The sequence below is a fragment of the Rhinoraja longicauda genome, chromosome 1, assembly GCF_053455715.1.
Source record: "Rhinoraja longicauda isolate Sanriku21f chromosome 1, sRhiLon1.1, whole genome shotgun sequence".
Taxonomy (NCBI): Eukaryota; Metazoa; Chordata; class Chondrichthyes; order Rajiformes; family Arhynchobatidae; genus Rhinoraja; species Rhinoraja longicauda.
In genome coordinates, this window is record NC_135953.1 from 118,423,776 (window position 1) to 118,448,076 (window position 24,301).

The 24,301-nt window shown below is 40.9% G+C and overlaps 1 protein-coding gene across 1 annotated transcript in view; it reads right to left on the minus strand.

Moving 5' to 3' along the window:
• fat4 (FAT atypical cadherin 4) overlaps positions 1–24,301 on the minus strand; it is a 326,374-nt gene that overhangs the window by 34,428 nt on the left and 267,645 nt on the right. Inside the window, exons 10-12 of the mRNA XM_078398435.1 lie at positions 18,924–23,282; positions 15,470–15,574; positions 4,230–4,537 (exon numbers count right to left, since the gene is read on the minus strand). Coding sequence (XP_078254561.1) covers positions 4,230–4,537; positions 15,470–15,574; positions 18,924–23,282 — 4,772 coding nt within the window. The remainder of the gene's footprint in view (positions 1–4,229; positions 4,538–15,469; positions 15,575–18,923; positions 23,283–24,301) is intronic.

The following is a 24,301-nucleotide window of genomic DNA, read 5'->3' on the forward strand; positions in this document are numbered from 1 at the left end:
TGTTTTCAATTAGCAATGTTAAATAATATTTACCCTTCCAGTTACCACAGTCAATGAGAATAGCAATAGCAAATTAAATAGCAATAAATTAGATTAGGAGAAAAATAAAATTAAATAGAAACAAGACGAATTAAGAAGGGGAATGAAAACGGCGAATAAACAGATAGGCTGACCATTCCTAATTTATTTAAACAATTTTTATCAAAAAGGAACATTTGGACTACTGCAATGATTTGCATTTGTGTTGGACAAATGTTGAATATCTCAAGGAATTTAACTAAAGCTTAATCACTGAAATATTAACAGGGGATGAAAGTAGGGTCTATAAGACTGCAAGAGAAGTTTTGTTAATGATATGTTTAGAGAAGATTATTTAAGGGGCAAAGAGAAAAATAAATTGGCAGGATAGTTTAGAGAGGGAACCATCCATAAGGATCTGTATAGCTGAAAGCACAACTGCCATGGATGGAAGCAGCATTTATAGTAAAAGGCAGGAGCTGAAGGAATGCAAAACATGGTGAGGCAGTTTGGAGAAAGGGATTTTGCAGGGATCTTTACATTGAGAGATAATAGAATCATTGAGTTGTGCAACACAGGAATGGGCCCTCGTGGCCCAACTCATCTATGCTGACAGCACGGTCTATTTGCCCTAATCTCATTTGTCCGCATTCGGCCCGTACCCTTCTCTGCCTTTCCTATCTAAGTACCTTTCCAAATGCCTTTAACATTGCCATTATATCTGCCTCACCACTCCAGACAGTCACCACTCTGTGTGTGAGAAATTTTCATCTCACATCTTTAAATATCGTCTCTTGAATGTCAAAGGCCTTTAAACAATTTTTATATCTTTCATAACTTAAAGGTGATGACCCTGTTCAAAAGCACTGGGTTGCGCCTCTTACTGGCGTTATAGCTGGTACTGAGCCAAATAGACAAACTGGAAGGACAACCTTCTATTCTCTGTACAGCTGGGCCCCATTATTGGGGTCAGTGGTAAATCCAGCAGTGAAGCAAGTCAGCACATCTGCCAGCATGGCTTTCAAAGAGTGGTCATGGAAATCAAAGTCCAACTGAGCATGAAGTGAACATACACTAGTTGTGCATGGCTAGGTGAGTAGTATGGTTTAACCCATGGTCTATTTCTCAAGGCTAGTGCTAGATTGGGGTTAGGATGGAGGTCAAAGAACATATGGAGAGTGGAACAGGCCATTCCAAATATGCATCTAATTTGGGCCTTTGTCTTAAACGATGCATGCAGATGAAGGATCCTCAATGTGAGTCAACAAACTCTGAGAAGTTCTGGTGCCCTGTCCAGAAGAACAAAACCTAATTGTAGTGGCTATTTTACGGATTGCAAAGTTTCAAATAATAATGTAATGATGGACCACTGATGTCAGAATAATTTTTTTCTGGGAAGAATAACAGAAAAGGATGCCTTCCATTGGATAGTACCATCTCATTCTTTACAGTTTGAACATGCAGATTTTAATTAAAATCTCTCTCATATGCATTCCAAAGATGAAGCAGCCACTCAATGGAGCAATGAGATATGCGTATAAATCTTAGTCTGAAAAATTATCAGAGACTAGTACTTATTCGCCAACATGAACATGAAACCCAAACAAAAAAAGATCCATTGTCCAAGTTAGTTTAAAACAATGCTGTTTATAGCTTGATAACATTGGCATACAAACTAAGCAGTATTAAGTAGGTTTATCATAATTGGCATATAAACTAACCAGTATTATGCTAGTTTGTTATCATGTTTTAGCCTGTGAGCTCTGCAGCTTTATTTCTAAAGGCCATTTAGACATTGAGTTATTCTTGGCAAAACATCTTGGTTATATAGGTTAACTAGACCAAGTGGACCCATTGGACCCAAACCTCTCCTGCATTCGTTAAGCACCCTCTCCTCCCCCCTCCCCTCTCCCCCCTCTCCCCTCTCCCCCCACTCCCCTCTCCCTCCTCCCCCCCCTCCCCTCCCCCCCTCTCCCCCCCACTCCTCCCTCCCTTCCCCTCTCTCCCCCCAACCCCCCTCCACTCAACCCACCCCCCTTACCTCCCACCCATCCCTCTCAGCCCCCCTTATCCTCTCCCCTCCCTCCCTCCATCCCCCTCCCTCCAACCCCCCCCCTCCAACACCCCCCCCCTCCCTCCCTAGGAGATAGATTTAAACTTTAAAATGTGAATAACTTTAAAAATATAACACCAATTTCAATGAAACTTCTTCCATTAGCAACAAAGGGACGGCAGTGAGTACGATGGGCCTAAAATTGTCACGCTATCGAGGAACCGTTCTGGCTGTAGTTCAGGAACAAACAAACATACAAACGAGAGTTTTAGTATATTTCAGATTTCAGTATAGGAGTAAAGAGTTTCATCTGCAGTCGTATAGGGCCCTGGTAAGACCACATCTGGAGTATTGTGTGCAGTTTTGGTCTCCTAATTTGAGGAAGGGCATCCTTGTAATTGAGGCAGTGCAGCGTAGGTTCACGAGATTGATCCCTGGGATGGCGGGACTGTCATATGAGGAAAGATTGAAAAGACTAGGTTTGTATTCACTGGAGTTTAGAAGGATGAGAGGGGATCTTATAGAAACATATAAAATTATAAAAGGACTGGACAAGCTAGATGCAGGAAAAATGTTCCCAATGTTGGGTGAGTCCAAATCCAGGGGATAAAGTCTTAGAATAAAGGGGAGGTCATTTAAAACTGAGGTGAGAAAAAACTTTTTCACCCAGAGTTGTGAATTTGTGGAATTCTCTGCCACAGAGGGCAGTGGAAGCCAAATCACTGGATGGATTTAAGAGAGAGTTAGATGGAGCTCTAGGGGCTAGTGGAATCGAGGGATATGGGGAGAAGGCAGGCAAGGGTTATTGATTGGGGACGATCAGCCATGATCACAATGAATGACAGTACTGGCTCAAAGGGCCGAATGGCCTTCTCATGCACCTATTTTCTATGTTTCTGTTATATAGACGTGCAAAGCCCAGTTTTAGATTTTTCTTTTGATCATTATTAGTTTGTCATCAATTAACAAAGATTCACTAATCTTTGTTGAAATCTTCCATTTGAAATTGGTGAACGGCATTAAAGTGTCATTATGATATTACAATATTGTAATACTATGTTTTTCATTTTCCTTTAAAGAACCCGTGTGTACTTTCTCTTTAAGGACACTGTATATTCCTGAGATTGCACTGTATTTTGTGTGCGGCAAAGAAGAAAAGCATCCAAGTTTCCATTGTGGTCTGCAGTGAATCTGTTTGATTAGTTATTATAAAGTGTTGGAGCTTATAAGGACAGATGGAAATCAGCAGGATTTCAGTGATGAGCAGAGCAGTAGATGCAAGAAAAGTTAGATTCAACAGCATGTATATTGAATACTTTTAGTTCCTCCCCAGACAGAAATTTGTATACAGGAATATGTGTATTTACAGTAATTTGCAATCAAAACTATATATAACAATATTAAATTCATATAATTCAAATGAATTCAAAATAATTCAGTATGGTATGACTGATGTTGATGTTTTTCTTTGTCAAATGCTTTGTTTTGCACATCTCCCTGGGGTTTGGTGATCTCGCACAATATTTTTGAGATGCTGAACCTTGGTGATACAAGTGGAATACACTTGTATTCCATTCCCTGTCTTCTGATGTTATACACACCTAACCTAACAAATAAATTAATCTTGTGTAATAAGGATCTTTAGATGCTGGTTTAAACCGAAGATAGACACAAAAAGCTGGAGTAACTCAGCGGGACAGGCAGCATCTCTAGAGAGAAGGAATGGGTGATGTTTTGGGTCGAGACCCTAATCTTGTTGATCACTTTGGTGTATTGGTACATGAACCATTGCACTGAGCAGTGCCTGATAAGTATTTTAATGCGAGACTCGACAAAGCATTAAACAGAGGTATGGCAAGATTTTCCCAGAGTTCTTCCCATTAGTGGTAACACACCGGAGTTCCAAGAGTCTGAAGAAGGGTCTCGACCCGAAACGTCACCCATTCCTTCTCTCCTGAGATGCTGCCTGACCTGCTGAGTTACTCCAGCATTTTGTGAAATAAATACCTTCGAGGAGTTCCAAGAGTGTTCAACATAATAAGTTCATTCTCTAATGTAGATTAAAAATACATTTCATTCCCAATACAATTAATGCATTCATAACAAATTGAACCACAGAAGTCAATATGGAGTAAGGAACAGGGAACTTGTTACTTACTAGTCCAGCCCTTCTTGCAACCACAGTGTGAAATTGTCCATCAGAGACCCTCTTGGTTGTCATCAGTCTGTGTGCTCCACTTCCAAGGTTAAAAGAGAATTTCATCTTGCCTTCCACTATTTCCAGGGCCAGGAACTCAGCCTTGTTTCCAGTTTGATTGTCATAGTTATACATTAGCAGGGAATTTTCTTTAATGGTGGAAAATTTGATATAGATGTAATTATTGTTTGGATCCAGACTGGGAAACTCCATGTATGACATCTCTTCAAAGCCGTAACTGTTCAGTTCACAGTGCTTTCCAAAGACACCTGAAACAACAAAGTAATCAGTGCAATTGATTGAATTATTGCCCTCCAGTAGTGACAGATCAACAATTCAAAAAATAATCAAGCACTTATATAACCATTAACTTTTTTATGAGCTCAGCATATCACAAAACATCACTTGGCATTTATTTCTTTTTTTGCATATATTTCATGGTTTACTTTAAACTTGAATTAATTTGAACAAGCTGTTTGTTCTGCAAAGGATTTTATTTTTTGATATATGCTACTGACATTCGTGAAAAGAAATTCAGCCCAGGTTGTTATTGCCTACAAGAATATAAAATGGACGTAAGTTTTGTAATAAATTAGAGCAAGTTAGTTCCAAACCAAAATGCGAATATATAAAAAGAATATTTCAATGAGTTGGTTTGAAAAACAATACAAATCTTCTCAAGTGGTACAAAGAGAAAATGCTGGATGTGTGTCAGGTCAATCAAAACTGCTCCGGTGAAGGAACCAAGTTGAAAGGTTACTGCATTAGCCTGAAGAAGGGTTTCGACTTGAAATATCACCTATTCTTTTCCTCCAGAGATGTTGCCTGACCGCTGAGTTACTCCAGTACTTTGTGTCTAACTTCGATTACTGCGTATTTTCATTCAAGATGTTGGTGCTGCCAGTTAATTCTGTTTTCAGCTTAGCCAGTTGGTGTTTTCCTTTCTGTTTATTTCTTTGTCCTTGTAGCTGGGTTGTAAAATCAATACCAGGGAACGTGAAAAATAACCACATTCATTTTTTCCTGTACTCCATCTCATGCCACTGAGGAATTTGAGGTGGTGAGGTGGTCATTTTCATTTTCTTAAGCATTGCCTCAGGGTCAAGGACGACTTGCTTCCACTCGGGTTTTGTGGGTTCTGAAGTGGCAGAGGCTGTTGTAGGAAGTGTAGACCTTTCAACACATGAGGCAGGAAGTAGCTGACAGGACAGGGAGATGAATGGGTAATTTGTTAGGTGGTACTTTTGCTCCCCTGCGCAAATAAAGTTTTACGGTGCTCCAAATTGCATGGCTTTGAGGTCATCAATGCCATCCCGAGAGTTGTTTTTTCCACTTTGGGAGGTCATGGGCCAGAAGATCCCATAGATCAGTGAGGGTGTTACAAATCTCCCAGGAAACTTAGAGCACATTTCTGAATCCTGAGTCTGAAGAAGGGTCCTGACTTGGAAATATCGCCTATCTATTTTGTCCACAGATGCTGCCTGACCCACTGATTTACTCCATCACTTTGGGTTTTGGTCCAAACCCTTTTCCCTCTCTGCCTGGTAATCTCTTGACAAAGTTTGGGATATTGACAAAGTTTGGGATATTGTGTTTGTTTAGAGCACCTGGCATTGGGCAGTCGAATTATGTGATCTACCCAATAATAAAGTTGTAACCTCATGAGGATACAGTATGGAAACCAGCTGTTCTGAGCCTGTGCCAACCATAAAGTACCCATTTTAAGACTAATCCATTTTTTTCTCCCCACATTGCATCAATCCCTTCAGATTATACTATACTATTCATTTATACAATAGGAACAAATTACCATAGTCAATTAGCCAATCAACCTGCACATTTTTGGGATGTGGGTGGAAACTGCAGCACCCAGGGGGAAACCCACATGGACACGGGAAGAATGTGCAAATTCCACACAGAATCAAACCCAGCTTGCTGGAAGTGTGAGGCAGCCGGCCTTCTAGTTGCAGCACTGTTTGCCAAAATTGACTGAGTACAACTGGGGTCACAATGCTGGGAGCTGACATTGACTAGTTAGCTTGCAGTGACTTCAGGGGATTTTTGCAAAGAACGCATAGATAGTACTTGTTCAGTGCCTTGAGATGCCTGCTGAAGGTGGTCCTGACCGCAGAAACATGTAGGAAGGCTCGATCACTATTGCTTTGTACAACAAGAGTTTTGTGCTACGTCTGAGATATGATCTAATTATTCTTCACTTCAATTGACTACCGGTTACGCTGGTGTTTTCCAGGCTCATCATGCACTGTTTTTGCCAGAGGGCAATGTGGTGCAGCAGTGGCAGATTGGGACAGGGCCTTGGTGTTGCACAATTTTCAGTGCAAGGCCCAACTCTCATTTGCTTCAGTGAACAACTTGATGATGTTTCACAGCGCAGCCTCTGAGCACTCACAAACACCAGTGCCCTTTCCATACTGGAGCTCGACTGCTGTGGTTCATCCTGGAGCGATTGCCATAGATTGAACCGTTACTCATTTGTTCAGATAAATAAATTCACTCCCATCAGTTTGTCTGTTGGAGGCACGGTGCAGCATTGGAAACAAAACATTGAGAAGGAAAGATACTAAATGATGGAGTAACGCAGTGTGTTAGGTAGCATCCTGGAGAACATGAATAGGTGATGTTTTGGGTCAAGACCCTTCTTCAGTCAGTTTGCAGGGGTGGGAAGAATGAAAGCTAGAAGTGTGGAGGGGCAAGACAAAGCATGGCAGCTCATAGGTGAAGTATAAGAAGATAACTGCAGATGCTGGTACAAATCGAAGGTATTTATTCACAAAATGCTGGAGTAACTCAGCAGGTCAGGCAGCATCTCTGAAGAAGGGTCTCGACCCGAAACGTCACCCATTCCTTCTCTCCCGAGATGCTGCCTGACCTGCTGAGTTACTCCAGCATTTTGTGAATAAACGCCTCAGCTGATAGGTGAACACAGGCGAGGGTGGGTTTTGATTGGAAAATGATTGGCAAAGGTCATAGAAGGGTCCCGACCTAAACCATCACCTATTCTTTATTTGCAGAGATGCCGCCTGACCCACTGAGTTACTCTAGCACTTAAAGTCTCTCTTTGTTCTATCTTTGGTCAGAGATGAACACACCCAAGGTGTGGCACAAAAGGATTAGAGAGTTGCAAAGTGTGTAGCGAGAGGATGGACGAGGTGGGGTTTAGGAATGTAGAGGAGAGGGAGGGGAGGGGAGATAGGTGCAAGATCAGCTGGGGTGTGGGGGGGAGACAAGTGGGAGGCAAGGTTGTGTTTTGTGGAGGTTACTTAAAGTTGGAGAATTCAACGTTGATACCATTGTGTTGTAAGCTACACAAGCGGAATATGAAGTGCTTTTCCTCTAGTTTGCGTGTGCCTCACTCTGGCATTGGTGGAGGGCCAGGTCAGAAAGGTCAGTATGGGAATGGGAAGGGGTGGTAAAATGGTTAACTGGTGTTTCCGCAGGCCTTGGCAAGTGTTTGGTAGTCTACGCCTGGGCTCGCTGATATACAGGAGGTCACATCGGATGCAGTAGATGAAGTTGGAGGAAGTGCACGTGAACCTCTGTCTCACCTGGAAGGACTGTCAAGGTTACTGGATGAGGCGAGGAAGGAGTCAAGTTGTTTTTCTGTGATCCCTATGAAGCACTCTGATCCGGACATGAGGAGGGGCTTGCTTCAGCAAACCTTAAAGAGGACCTATCTGACCAGGTGGAGGCTGTGCAGACTGTCGGTTCTGTACTTAACCTTGTTGCTAGGTCTCTTTGGCCCCACCACACCACCCCCATATCATCCCCCCACTGGACACTGGCCCAATCACAACATATTCCAATTTAATAAATTGTTGCTTCTTCACCACCCTGATGCGTCAACCTAACCCTTTAGGTGCCAACTTCCCTGGAGTAGAGTAGATAAAAGAAGAGGCCTTTCTTTGTACAAACGGTGAAAAGCCTGTTCAATTGTGCACAGGCCTTGGGCAATAAAGATATGTTCATCCCATGCATATCATCAGTTTTATGCATCTTTCTGGCTAACGGAATCAAGGGATGGGGGAGAAAGCAGGAATGGGGTACTGATTCTGGATGATCAGCCATGATCATATTGAATGGTGATGCTGGTTCGAAGGGCCGAATGGCCTACTCCTGCACCTATTTTCTATGTTTCTATATTTTTTCCAGATGCATAACATTCTCTAGCCCCTTACGTTTGTTTGTGTGTTGTGAAGCAACAAGGTATTTATCCTTCCACAAGATCCGTGTGAGACTTATTTATGTGGCACAAATCAGATTGCAGCAAATGAGAACTAACAGGGTAGGGAAAGTGATTTATTGAGCACTTTGCCTGCAAAAAGCAGGGGAAAATTTGTGCTTTACTCACTCTAAGTACCTCTTTGAAAACTAGACACTTAGAATGATTAACTTTAACTGACCTTGATCTTTATTCCAATGGTAATGAAAGAGCAAAGTAAAAACTTTATAGATGTATATGTGAGGCACTGTGAGCAAAATTGCAGATGTCTGAAGGTATAAGAAGAAATTCTCATACTGGATTACAGTGAGTACATTTGACAATCAACTACTTGGCCCAACTACCTTTAGCCAGTTCTCCAGTCAGTTATTATTGGAACAGCAGTTTGGATAAGCTTTCAGGCTTGAATTAACAAACTCAACTAAAATTATAACATTGTTAAACATTCTGGGTCAATGAAGTTGACTGATGTCAATTTGGTTCCCACCATATTAATGTGTTCTTACCAATCCCTATCAATTGTTATCAATTTACGTAATTGGAACAAAAAACAGTTAAAGTTATCAGCGTTGAAAGAAAAGAAACAATAACTGCTCCTGAAGTTTTCATATTAGTGAACCCTGAGCAATATTTCTGTTAGCCATTTCCCTATGAATAGCTTTGCTCTATCAAATAGTAAGTCCCACAAATTTCTTTTTGACACATTGAAGTCTAATGACATGGATTGTGTTGATGAAACACTGCATTGTACTCTCTTGCACACTCTGTTAACAATACGAGTGCCTCCCCACCACATAACCTCTCTAATAAATGTGAATACATCTTACAGTACTAGTACTGTACACTTTCATATGTGAAATATTGCTTTAGATAGGTTAAGGGAATGTTGGGTTGTGTCCCACTCTCCCATCATGTGGAAACTGCAATATAACATGACACTGCGGCGCATAGATTGCCAAAAAGTTCTCAACTATCTTGAACGATTCGGGATATTATTTCATAAAGGTTTTGTTAGCATACTGTGGTCGTGAAAGGGCAGAGCACAGCTGTCTATTTCACTAACACTGCTGTTTTTAATTATCTTCTTCATGAGGTGACTGCAATCACAACAACAAACTCAAAATCTGTGGTTCTGATTCAATTTGGCACTTTCCAACTAAAGCAAGAACAGCCGAGGGTCTCTCAGTCATCGACAAAACCGCCTGGAGTCTTTTAGTGACATTAAACAATTTCACTCAGTCAGAAAAAGTTGAGAGCATGAAACAAAAAAAACAACCCATCATGCAAAATGCTTTGAGAGAAAGTCAAAGGAACCAGAATCCCAAACTAAAGGCATGGGGCTATGCAACTTGAACATTCCTCAGAGACACACAAGATTGCAGATGCTGGAATCTTGAGCAAAAAAAAATGTGAGAGGTACTTAGCAAACTTTTTTAGATTTGAAGAATGGTCCCAAAGTGAAATGTTCTCCCCTCTCTCATCAGACAAAAAATATAGAAGTTGGAAAATGTACACCTCCAGATTCAGGGAGTTTCTTTCCAGCTGTTATCAGGCAACTGAACCATCCTACTGCAATCAGAGAGAAGTCCTGAACTACTATCAGACTATCTTTGATTGGACTTTACTGGTTTTACCTTGCACTAAATGTTATTCCCTTATCGTGCATCTGTACACTGTGAATGGCTCGATTGGAATCATGTATTGCCTTTCCGCTGGCTGGTTAGCACGCAACAAAAGCTTTTCTTTGCACCTCGGTACACTTGACAATAAATAAACTAAACTATTTTCCCTCCAGAGATGGTGCCTGGCTTGCTGAGCTCCCCCAGCAGTTTCTTATTCTCTGTTAATGATCACACAGTCCAAGCTGAGTTTTTGAAAGAATGCAAGAGAACTTTGACAAGTGTGAGGTGTTACACTTTGGTATGTCAAACCAGTGCAGGGCTTACATAGTAAATGGTAGAGGCCTGGAGGCCATAGTTGAACAGAAAGATCTAGGGTTATAGGTGTATGTTCTCTGAGATCCACAAATATCCAATTCTAGGTCACAAAGGGGCAGTGTTGTCCCTTCCCTCAATTCCACTTAGAAGGTTACGCTATCATATAAGCATACACTGGATGATCTTACCTGTCATTAATGGAAGGTCTCAGACCTTAATGCATAAGATGCTGTCTCAGGTAAACAAGAATAACCTGGCATTAAATGATCGTGAACTACTTTGCACCCAGCTGCTAGTTCAGTATGTGTGTTTCTTAAAGCCATTTCTCACAGTTAAGGTCTTTTACAGATAGAGGAGTAAGAGGGAATCCCAATAATGAACAGAAATTAACGAACATTACATTGGTATGTGTTTGTCAGGATACTGGTATAACTTGGTCTTGTTAGTTTTGTAATCATGATTATTAGTATGAATACAATTTTGAGGTCAAAATGTGGCAATTCCCAGTGTCATAAATTGCAAAGACTGAATGGGAATTTTGCAATAAAAAATGTATGTGCTTGAATTCTCAGGGATTTTGCTTTGCTGTTAGGTGAAATGAGACCCCCGGCTGCTTAATGGAGAGAGCTTTAATGCTTTCCTAATCCAAGAGCAAGAGTTATGTTTAACAATGGGGGCTGGTAGCCAGCTCCAGTGGAGGCACACTGGAAGTGTTCAGCCCAATAAATTGATTTAAAGTTGGAAGGGTACTCTGAAGGGATAAGTTGGAATGGTACTATGTTATTCTGAAGGGAGAAGCCAAAGACTCAAAAAAAGACGAATGGCAAAAGGTCAGTTTTATTCATGTTTACACTTAGGGAAACTATGGTAGTTAGTCATAGCAATCAGTTCCATCTGAGATCCGCTACTTTTGGCCTCAAAAGTCTGTGACTTTAGAAAGCCCAGTGTAGAATGCCACCTCAAGAGATAATGTATGTTTAGCAGAGATCCGGGAACAGTTAGTAACATCTCCAGATTTACCTTGAAGATGGGACACAAATAGAAAATTTATTATTGGCTCTTCATAATTTGTATATGTAGTTGGATTGGATGCTTAGCAAGCTCATTCATTCCTCCACAACTACACAGTTTCATCCTTCAAAACAACCAAATTGTATTAATTTATTCGTCTCCCACGTCAACCATCCTTGCGGTCCAAGAGTGTCTGGTTCTCCCTTCACAGTAGAATGGTACCATTCCACCTTTAAAGCAGTTTATGTGGGCATTTTGGTCAGCGTGATGAGTTGGGCTGAAGGGCCTGTTTCTGTGTTGCATGACTCTATGACTCCATGAGTGAAATTACTGTTTTGGTGAGAAGTTAACTGAAGTTAACTGCTGTTTTGGTGAGAACTTAACCCATCAAGTTGCTCTGTTTTACATTGGGATCTTTGAGCTTGAATCTTCAGTGTGTACTAGATTGAAGCTCTGGTCTTTGAAGTGATGGGGCAGTACCCAAATTCTCTGAACCATCTAGTCCCAGGGAAATTTAGAGTTTTACTGTAATGTCTAAACCTTTTTTTTTTCAATTCATAATGCACATAGGTTGAATGTTTATTTCAGAATGCAGGATATCTGAAGGGTCACGGTTTAAAGAAATGCTCAAATTTGAGTTCACTTTATATTTTGTCAATATTATCTGTTTAATACTAAGGACAGCCTGGAATCTGTTTGTATACACCATCTGGAGTATCTAGTTTATATTCCAGCCTTCATTTTGTGACTTGCTATTATCGTCAAGCTTTTGACTACATTGCAAGCCAATGCATGCAAACTTTGGATTCGTACAAATATGGTGAAAACAAATAATTGTGATTTATCTTTAAAAAAATTATAGAATGAAGTAATAGCTCTCAGCATTCAATATGCAGCAATGTCCAATGTGGTTTGAATCACCTTAAATTCTTGCTGGTGGCCTGCCATACTGGCACTTATTTCACTCTTAATACTTTACTTTAATGCATGATGGCAATAGTTTCTGTACAAGTTAGCATGTTCCCTTCACAAACAGAATAATTAAGACCATTTTTCCAGATGTTACAGAGACTAAAAATTGTAAGTGCTTCCAATTGCAATTTACATCGGGAAAGTGAATACCCACAGTGTTGAACAGAATTGGCTCATTATGGGCTTAGGAAGTTCAGTTTAATGTGAGGAGTTAGAGCGGTAAAGGCTGACATTGATGATGAAGTTCACTGCAACTTTCAATGCTCCAGCATTGTCTTTGGCCAACTGGGGAAAAGGGGAATTGAACTTTAAGACCTCATTACAGACAAAACTCAGTCTACTAGGCAGCCATAATCCCTGCGCTCCTACACCCTTCCGAGTCCTGAGCTACTAACAGGATGCACTGGAAAGATACCACCAATATTGTCTTTGCAAAATCCTCCGAACCAATAAGTTAGCCAACATCAGTGATCTCTCCCAAGCCAATTTCACCAACAGTATGGTCATAGTTATACATATTCAGCTACATTGGGTGGGTAGAAACATACATTTTAATCCAGCAGTAACTTGAGAAGAAATTAAGATTTAAGAATATATTCAAAGTCTTCTTAAAGAAAAGCACTGGATTTCTCTGGAAATGGAGGAGCAGTCAGGAGAGTACAGAGAATTTCATGAACACACAGTGGCCCTGTGTTAGTGGTGGAAGGAACGGATCACCTTACAACCTACTTTCCCTATCTGTCTATTGGCCTTAATAGCCAGTTCAGAGTCCACACAACCAGAGTAAACGTTCATCGTTATCTTTTATCTTTTCATCTATCCATTCAGTTATCTTTGATGACAAGAAGAAGGAAACTGAACATTGTAGATGTTGAAGTAAGGGAAATCTTAACACTTGCATTGGTGAAAGGATTCATTTTTTAAAATGTTTTCTCCACAAATCAACATAGCATTATGGATTTCTCTACTTATTTTAGCATTCCAGTTAGTATTGTGTCCAGCTCATTCAACTGTGCATGATGGATCACCGAGTTGAGATTACACTTATTTGATTTTGTAGCTGACTATTTTAAGCACTGGCTTTCAGCAGCATTTTCCACCATCAATAATGAAGAGGTTTTTTCACTTTTCTTTTATAATCATTGACATATAAAAGCAATAAGTCATGGCCAATCTCTGAAGGGTAACCAAATTGGACTATATTAGCATTTGTTTAGTTTTAGTTTAGTTTGGAGATACAGTGTTGTGACACACCCTTCGGCCCACCGATTGAGTCAAAATGATCACCCATTTCAGGATTCAAGATCCTGTATTTGTTTGCTTCTCTGTGAACAAACATTCACATTTGCTGTCATTCCCAATACTTATCTATGAGCTAATTTGGCTGTTATTTATGGTCTGGGCCTAATTTAACTGTACAAGACTTTAAGCTTCTACTGCCATCCTTAGGGAACCAATGTTTGTGTTCACTGACTGATAAATGTTTGCCAACTGGATATGATATTGAAGGGCAGTGATCTAATAGACATGACCTAAAGTTTATTGTTGTGTGATTTTCTAACAGACCAAGAATTTTCTCAATTTAGCATATAACAATGGGTGGTATTACAGATAGTGAAGGTGAATGTCAAAAATTGCAGCAGGATCTTAACCGGTTGGCCAAGTGGGCTGAGGAATATTTGCTGGAATTTAATACAGAGAAATGTGAGGTGTAGCATTTTGGAAACTCGAACATGGGTAGGATCTACACAGCGAATGGTTAGGGGTTGAGAGAGTCTTGTAGAGCAGAGGGATCTAGGAGTGCATGTATACAGTTCATTGAAGGTAGCGTCACAGGTAGATAGGGTGGTCTAAAGGATTTTGGCACATTGGCCTTCATCAGTCAGAGTAATGGTTATAGAAATTGAGAGGTACCAATGTTATTTGCAAGAAGCATGAGGTGTGTGGATAAAAGGATATTAAGGCAAATTCATGAAGAAAAATTTGGGATGAACTCATGAAAGAAAGTTGCATAAACTTCGACTGGGATGGGCAGGAGGAGAAAACGGTACTTATGAGAGGGGAAAGGAAAACAATGACACAAATGAGGGGAGGAGAACACAAAAAAATGAATAAGAGGAAGGAGGTACTCCCTTTCTGACAACTGTGGAAATAAACTTTAAACAGTTTCCACATGGGACAGGGCAGACATCTTCACTGTACCATCTAAAAATATTTTTCTCTCGGTCACAGTCCAAACGTAACTTCAGTTTGGCTGCAAATTAATGAAAATATCATATATAAATAATGAAAATTAATGAAAATATCATATAAAAATAATTGGGCAGTGGTAATAAGAGTTGGGCTGATGAATTTGAAAGTAATCATGTCAACATGATTTTCACAACTGCATCTTCTTCATGTATTGGAAGAAACAAAGAAGAAAAGAAACAAATAAGTTAATTCCACTCATCCAGCCAATTCACAATGTCGGGACGACTTGAAACCCTTTGCAGCCAAAGAAGTACATTTGAAATTTACTATTGCTGTAAAACCTAGTAAATCATCCTGACATTAGTTCAAGTGATGTAATGCATGCTGCAACTTAAATACTGTACAATTTTAATGTATGACACTCAACTAATAACCACAGTGCGGATAAGTTATGTGACTTTCATAAAATAGGAGTTTGGGCACATTCTCTGAAATATGTTTGAATCAGCCTGGAATGAATAAACCAAATATCAGAATAATATATCAAAGGAACTTAATTACAATTCATTCAGTGCAAAAATAATTATTATCAATTATTTTTCACATGTTCCCAACTTAATAGTTTAATTTTCAAAGATACCATTTTTACCAAATTTATCAATATAATTTAATGCCCAATCTAAAGAAAGCAAAAATGAGAATAACCTATTTAAAAAATATTTTTTCTATTCAGCCTGGTTCAGGTAAAATAACATGAACAGCTCAAAAAAATTGAGAACAAATTTGGACTATGCATTTGTATATATACGTTTGTGGATGCATGCTCTTATAGTCTAGTCCTTCCTTACCAAATGGACAGTGGCAGTAATAACTATCAGCTTGATTCTGGCAGGTTGCTCCATTGAAACAGGGATTGCACTCACAGTGGTTAATGGTAGAATCACATGTTCTGCCTGCAGCAATTAAAAGGAAACATTAGTGTAATACACACATAACAGCTTATCCCATGCATGGCAGTTTTAAAATGGTGAGATAATCAAAATGTTTTTTTTAAACTTTCCATCGTGTAATTTTTTGGATGGCATTTTCTGGTAAGTGTACAACAATAATGTACAGCTGCAAAATGACTCCCTTTGTCTCTAAAGTTAGTGCCCAAATGCTCAACTCTCACTAAATAAACAGTGACTGTGTTATTTTCCCTTTGGAGTCTACTGGTGGGATAACATCTCCCATCTTAACAACCCTGCTACTGATAATAAAGTGTAATTATTCAAAGTAAATTAGCTATTAGTCCTCCTCCAAAAAGTGTGTTAAGATGTCGGAAAATTGTCATATTACTCAAAATGTGAAGGATTGTAAGGGTGTTAAAATGAGAACTAGGGTGTTAAGGCTTCAGGGACTGAATGGAGCATCCTCATAGTGTTGGTTAATGTTAGCCTGGGCATGGAATGTACTGCTTAATATTCTCCCAGTTTGAACTGAGAAGGGCAGCACAAATAAAGACACAGGTCATCAATCATATTACAGGGTTTACATCCTTTCACTTTGAGAGAATCAGGTCCTTATCATTTTCAGTAGAAACATCACACCCGAGGAAACTTATTTGAATTTAAAAAAATGAAAAATCTTCTAATTTCAAATTAGAAGCATGTCACAAATGTTTAATGTTGTCACATGAGAAGATTGGATTCCATGTTTAAATAACAAGACCTTGTTTTGATCAAAAATAAGAACGGTTTTACATGGAGCATGGTTCGATAAGTAAGCCCAGACATATTATCCAATACTTGATTTGAAAGATAGATAACGTTCATTTGACTCTTGGAATTGCGGCTATCCAATTCATTGATATTATTGCAACAGTGCAGTTGAGAAATATTTTAACAGGATGGCTTTAGCATTGTAGGCATCTGTACTTCCTCATCTAGGTAAACCTCTGTTCTGAGAAAGATAAGATGACAGAACAACTGAAAAAACTTAGGTGAGTAAACATAATGGGTAATCTGCTCATTCTTGGATGGGGATGGGGAGAGGTTGCTCCCATGAACAACACATGCACTGGGATGTCCAAGCGATACTTATGAACATGGCTGCTCACTTGCTCACAAGGGGCCAATTTAGAGGCAAATTAAGTTAATAAGACAGCACACATTTTAATTATTATCATAAAAAATGCCTTTCACGTGCATTTCAAGCTGCTCTTAGCTTTATATTACGAAAAATATTAGTTTAATTTAAACCTATAAATTAAGGTGAAGATGTTATAGCAAACAGTAAGTGTAGAATTGGAATGATTGAAGTGCATTGATTTTATGTTATAAATAGCTGTTCTTGGCAAACCATGTGTTGTTTCTGCAATACCTTCCAATACACTTTGCTTCCCTTTGTAGAATGAATATTAAGAATGTAGAATCATCAAAATTTATGCCTTAATCAAGGTCCATTTTAATAGAAGTTCCATAATAATATTAGAAATGACTAATGACATCAATATATGGGGTCTTTAGCCATAATGATGACTGCAACATTTGGACAAAATGTTCTTGAATTTTGTCGTAAATCATATGTTGTGTGTGATTTGCACTTAAGTTGTAAGTTGATTTGCACTGTAAGTTGACAATAATATCAAGACCTGCATCTGCTTTGGTATTTAGTTATTCAAATACATATTTATTGATTTTAATACAAATAATTTAATGTAGTAAGTGCAATCCTTTTAAGTGAATAAAGCATATGGAATGGGAAGGGGAATAGTTCAAAAAAAGGTCAGGAAGAAAAAAACCCTATTTTATTTGAAGCAATTGTATCTTCTTTTGAACAGAGGAAAAAATGTCCTAAATGATCATTACCAAACTCATCTCTGGTGCATAAGTGTTTAAAACCTAAAATGACATTTGACTGAACTAACCTCTTTTGACTATTCTTGGCCCGAATGTCGAACAGATTAACTAAAATGAGGCACAATGCAGCTGGCAAAATATAATCCATCAAAATAAGAGGTAAATTTGTTGGTCAAAGGATGAAAGGCTTTTGGTTTCTATTCACTGCTGAAGGCAAGACTGCTTCAAGCATTTAGCCAGGAGGGGGGGGGGGGGGGGGCTGTCAGAGTTAGCTTTTCTGACTCCCTCCTTGCCAATTGTGTCATTCCAAAGGATTGCGATTTTCTGACCCTGACATTGAAGTCGTCCAGGAGGATTAGCTTGTTTTCCTCTTGGATGTAGGCCAGGCTTTGTTCAAGGTTGGAGTAGCAGACTCCCTTGGCTGCATCCATAACTTCCAAGGTTGGGACGTATGCACTGATGAACACAGTTTGCTGATTCCACATTAGAGTGAACCCCAGCACAATGAGATGGTCACTTGTCCTAAGGAGGCTTGGGGGTGACTGAGATGAGACAACATACCTAATGTTTAATCCCAATGCACAAAGTGGACGCTCTCCTTTTGTTTTGACTGCTCTTTAAACTGGGCATTCCTCTCCGCCTTAACACGCTAAAACCGATGGTTTCAATGCTAAGTATCTGAGTTAATTGAAAGAGTAAACTCTGGGTGATTCAAGAAAATCAACTCCACTTTATGCTTGCTATGTGATAGTAAGCAAACCACATTTTTAATTAATGAGTCTAGAACAGGCCCAGTCTCATCATTACCCTGAAACATTTCCCAGTTTTTCTTTGTGCATTGCTTAACCTCATCTTCACTCAGCTTCCTGCTGTAATGATGCTAATCTGCAAGACAAATGGAAGGCTTTTTGAACTACGCTCCCTGCACTCTAGTACCAAGACCACCCGAACTTCAAGCTGCCATGTACAGATGGCATTTACACACCTCCATAGCTCCAGGAGCTATGATGGCTTGCCAGAGGTGACAAATTAACTATGATCACCATCCGATTCCATACACTTTGTCAGCAATCTATCATCATTATTTTAGTTTAGCTTAGTTTGGAGATACAGCATGGAAACAGGCCCTTTGGCCCACCGGGTCTGCATCGACCAGCAATCCCCACGCACTAACGCTATTCTACCCACACTAGGGACAATTTTACAATTATATCAAGCCAATTAAACACAAAACTGTACGTTTTTGGAGAGTAGGAGGAAACCGGAAATCCCGGAGAAGACCCACACAGGTCTTGGGGAGAATGTATAAACTCCGTACAGACAAGCATCCGTGGTCAGGATCGAACCCGGGTCCCTGGCGCTGTAAGGCAGCAACTCTACCACTGCGCCTCTGTGCTGCCCTTATTTTCTAAAATTTTAAGATCTGAATAAAGTATAACAATAAAACTCCTATAATGTATACCTGTATATCCAGCTTTGCAAGTACAGCTGAAGCCTCCTGGAAAATTATGGCAACTTCCGCCGCTCTTGCAGGGATTTGATTGGCATTCATTGACGTCCCGTTCACAAGCAGTGCCCATAAACCCTTCAGGACAGGTGCATAAAAATCGACCGATTAAATTGTGGCAGGTGCCTCCATTGTGACAAGGGGATGGAAGGCACTCGTCCATGTCAGTTTCGCAGACCTCTCCAAAGTATCCTGGCAGGCATCGACAGATGAAGGGTTGTACAACTATGTTAGCCACAATAACCACTGGGATGCTTTCTTCACTCTGGACTGTTGGACCAACAGCGAGCCTTTTCAGGCAGCTTCCACCATTCAGACACGGATCATTTGTGCAAGGGTCATGGTCCACTGATTCTATCCGAACTCCACTCTGCCTGTATAAGATCTCTTTGATGCTCTCGAAAAAGGTGGCTACCCCACTGGGGCTGATGTACTGATTGCTAAATCGTTTCACAGCTACCATTACGTATGTTTTCTCATCCTGCTCATAAATGCCGTAGATCTGTATCGTGGTCCCCATTCCAGTCAGTTGCGAGTTAGCAATGCGTAGGAAGTGCAGATAGTGGTTGGTAAGAAAATCTTTCACAGTTGCAAAATTCAGGCGAAGAAGGACACTGTTGTCTATCGTAAGATTATTGAATCCCATGAAGAAAACGTGGACGTTGTTGTTTACAGCGCTGTGCAAACCATCGCTGCTACGGACGATCAGATCAAAGGTTCCGTCTGTCGACCTTGGCTGGCTGTTCAGACTGCATGTGCCTGCTGGGATGCTGAAAAGAGTTGTAGCCCCTGTCGTCAGAGTACAGCGGAAATTATCCAAAACATCTGGATCCTGGGGTTTAACGCTGGCCAAAATCCCACCAGGGAATAGGTTTCCAAAGTAGTGCACAAACACCTCCACGGTTCTGGGCTCAGATGGGTTGTCATTCTGATCATGCACGGCGATGTGCACGGTTCCTGTGGAAGACATCTGCGGGCTACCAGAGTCGCGCGTGACCACTGACAAGTAGAAATCACTGATTTGCTCTCTGTCAATTTCTCTGGTGGTGGTAAGAATCCCTTCAGAGCTGAGGCTGAAGTAGTTGGTAGCGGAGCTTGTACTGAGCAACTGGTAGGTGAAGGGACCTTGGTTTGGTGGAAGGTCTGGATCAGTGGCATTAAGCGCCGTCACCGCAGTTCCTGCACGCTGGTTCTCGGCAATTTCTCCACTCGTGGATGTTAAAGTCGGCCCATTGTCATTTGTATCCTCCAGGTTAATGAGCAAGTAGGTGTTGCCGGTGGCTGGAGGCACTCCTGAGTCAACGGCCAAAACAGAGAGGTTGTACACAGGAATGGACTCACGATCCAGCTCTGCTGCCACTGAAACCTGGCCGGTCTGTGAGTTAATGGAAAAGGCGCCTTTTTCATTTTCGCTTTCAAGGCGATAGGTGAATCTGCTCCAACTGGGAACTGAGTCAGAATCAAAGGCACTTACAAAAATAACATGAGCTCCAGGCATAGCCTCCTCGCTAAGCTGAACAGAGTATTCCTCGGATGTGAAAACAGGAGGATCATTGGCATCCAGCACAGTGATTTTCACAAAGACTTCGTCAACATCAAATCCACGGATGCTTCCCGCATTCTTAGCTAGAACCTTCAAAGATATTTTCTCTTCCTTTTCTCGATCCAATTGGCCTGATACATAAATATGGCCAGTCTTTTCGTCAATCCTGAATCCCTTCTTTCTGCTTTTACCAAAAAGTAGATACTTGACCTCTCCATCGTCGCCAAGGTCACGATCACTGGCGAATACCTCCCCGACAGCAGTGCCTTCGGTCGCAGCCTCTGAAATCTCAAAGGTATACTGCCTGGAGACAAAGCGAGGGACGTACTCATTCACACCACTCAGCTGCAAATACACATCGGCAAAGCTGAAGCGATCCTCATCTGGAACATTGAAGGCTTTCACATGCAAGTGATAACTCTGTTTGGCTTCAAAGTCCAAAAATCCTTGGGTTCTGATGACTCCAGTATTTGGATCAATGGCGAAAAGATCACTTTCTGTTGACTGAATCGCATAGGCTATCACTGCATTACCTCCAGAATCTGCATCGGTGGCATTTAATTGAACTACTGTGGTCCCACTTGGAGCATTCTCTGATATAATTGGAAAATACTCGTTGGGGCTGAACAGTGGCACGTTATCATTTGAATCAGTGACGTGGACTGTAATACCGAGGAAGCCAGTTCTTTTCACCCAACCACCATCTTCAGCACTAATGGTCAATTCATGGACTTGCTGGGTCTCATAATCCAATTGTCCAGCAAGAGATAAAGCACCAGTTGAATTAATAATAGAGAACAATCTTCCCTCGTTCCCTTTAGAAATGTTATATCTGATTAACCCATTCATATCAGAATCTTTATCCCGAGCTGAAACTGTTCTGATGACTGTCCCCACAGTAAGGCTCTCGGGCACGGTGATGCTGATGTGACTCTGAGAGAACTGAGGAATGTGGACATTCTCCTCAGTTACCAAAATATGGACTGTGGCCATTGAGGACAGTGGGGGATTACCTTTATCCATGGCTGTGATTATGATTATGAACACTTTGTGTACATAGGCTCTCAGAGAGGATGCGACAGAGACCCAGCCATTATTCTTGTCCAACGCAAATTGATTTGAACCATTTCCATCAGAAACATGATACTCTATTTCTGAATTCATGTGGTAATCTTTGTCATCTATTGCAGTGACTTTAATTAGCCTTGTACCAATTTTGACATTTTTAGTAACAGGAGTAAAGTATTTTTGTGAATCAAACAGTGGCGCATTATCATTACTGTCCACAATATTGATAATGACTGTCGTTTCGCTCACTAAGGGAACCCTACCTCGATCTGAAGCCATCACAATGAAACTGTGCCTATTAATATTTAGGTTGTTGGAACTGGTGGAATTGTGATATTTTACATATTGCTTGGTGCAGATCGCTCCTGTGCTGGAATTTATTCGGAAGAACTCTGACTGCGACTTAATGAAGTAGAATACCTGACCATTAAGGCCACTGTCAGGATCTGTAGCTACCACCTGAGTAACTCTGGAGCCAATCTCTGTGAGCTCTGGGAAATCAAGGTAATATGATGGAGAAGCAAACCGTGGGGCATTGTCATTGACATCCGTCACAAAAACAGTAATATCAGTATTCACGGTCCACCCAGAATCATGGGCATAGACTCTGACAGTGTAGTGATCCATATCTTCACGATTCAAAGGCCTTCTGACTGTGATGTCTCCAGTTTTTGGATTTATGGAGAAGGGAAGGTTCACGTCCGTTATCGAATACCGACTAACAGCATTTATTCCATTGTCTTCGTCTGAAGTGGTAACGCGTGTCACTGTGTAACCAATAGCTGCATTTTCGGGCACCTGAGAACTAAATATCTGTGAGAATCTTGGAGCATTATCATTCTCATCCAAGACGTTGATAATGACATGACACAAAGAGCTCCTTGAAGATGCCCCTTTATCAGTTGCTTGAATTGTTAGCGTGTACTGAGCAATGCGTTCCCTGTCCAACTGCCCGGTGTGTCTGATCTCCCCTGTTTGTCTGTTGATGATGAAGTTATTGCCTTTATTACCATCCACTATGGTATATTCTATTTGCCCATTGGGCCCACTGTCTACATCTTCAGCGACAATGGTAATTATTTTGTGTGAGAAGGAATTCTCCATAACACTAGCTGTGAAGGGATCCTGCTTAAAGGTTGGTGCATTGTCATTGACGTCTTTCACAGTTATATCCAATTTCTTATAGGAAGAAAAGGGAGGAAACCCCATATCTCTGGCTTCGATCCACAGCACGAAGTTTTGCACAGCTTCAAAGTCTAAAGGGTTCAGAAGAACAAGATTCCCTGTCTGCTGATCAATATGGAAGACGTCACCAAGGTTACCACTGGCTACATAGTAGGATAATGGCCCTCTTACATCTTCCCGTGTGGAAGAGGCTGATACTGTGGTAATATAGGTGTCCACCTTCTGATCTTCTGGAAATACAAAAATCTGTTGCCCTGCTTTGATTTGTGGAAAATCAGCCTTACTTCCAAATCTGACTGTCACAGTGGTAGAATCTGACATGGGGTGGATTCCACTGTCTTTCACGTTAACAGTAACCGTAATGTCAGTGCCTCCCGTTAACCTCTGAGCAGCCATGATAGCACCTCGGCGTGGATCAATCTGGAACATTTCTGTATTTCTTCCTGTTAAGGAATACTGTAGTTCTGCATTGGGGCCTTTATCAGCATCAGAAACAGTAACAGCAAACACAAATGATCCTGTGTAAAGGAAGAAAGGGAATATGTTAGTTCGCGTTCTTGTGGATAGAAATTGATTTATAGACAATAGACAACAGACAGTGGGTGCAGGAGTAGGCCATTCTGCCCTTCTCGCCAGCACCACTATTCACTGTGATCATGGCTGATCATTCACAATCAGTACCCCATTCCTGCCTTCTCCCCATATCCCTTGACCGTTATCTTTAAGAGCGCTATCTAACTTCTCTTGAAAGCATCCAGAGAATTGGCCTCCACTGCTTTCTGAGGCAGAGAATTCCACAGATTCACAACTCTCTGGGTGAAAAAGTTCTTCCTCATCTCCGTTCTAAATGGCCTACCCCTTATTCTTAAACTATGGCCCCTGGTTCTGGACTCCCCCAACATTGGGAACATGTTTCCTGCCTCTAGCGTGTCCCATCCCTTAATAATCTTATATGTTTCGATAAGATCCCCTCTCATCCTTCTTAATTGCAGTATATATAAGCCCAGACGCTCCATTCTTTCAACATATGACACTCCTGCCATCTCCGGAATTAACCTTGTGAACCTACGCTGCACTCCCTCAATAGCAAGAATGTCCTTCCTCAAATTTGGAGACCAAAACTGCACATAATACTCCAGGTGCGGTCTCACTATGGCCTTGTACAACTGCAGAAGGACCTCTTTGCTCCTATACTCAAAACTTCTTCTTATGAAGGCCAACATGCCATTAGGTTTCTTCACTACCTGCTGCACCTGCATGCTTGTTTTCAGTGACTGATGAACAAGGACACCAAGATCTCGTTGTACTTCCCCTTTTCCTAACGACACCATTCAGATAATAATCTGCCTTCCTGTTCTTCCCACCAAAGTGGATAACCTCACATTTATCCACATTACACTGCATCTGCCAGGCATCTGCCCACTCACCCACCTGCACAAGTCATCCTGCATCCTCATAGCATCCTCCTTACAGTTCACACTACCACCCAGCTTTGTGTCATCTGCAAATTTGCTAATGTTACTTTTAATCCCTTCAT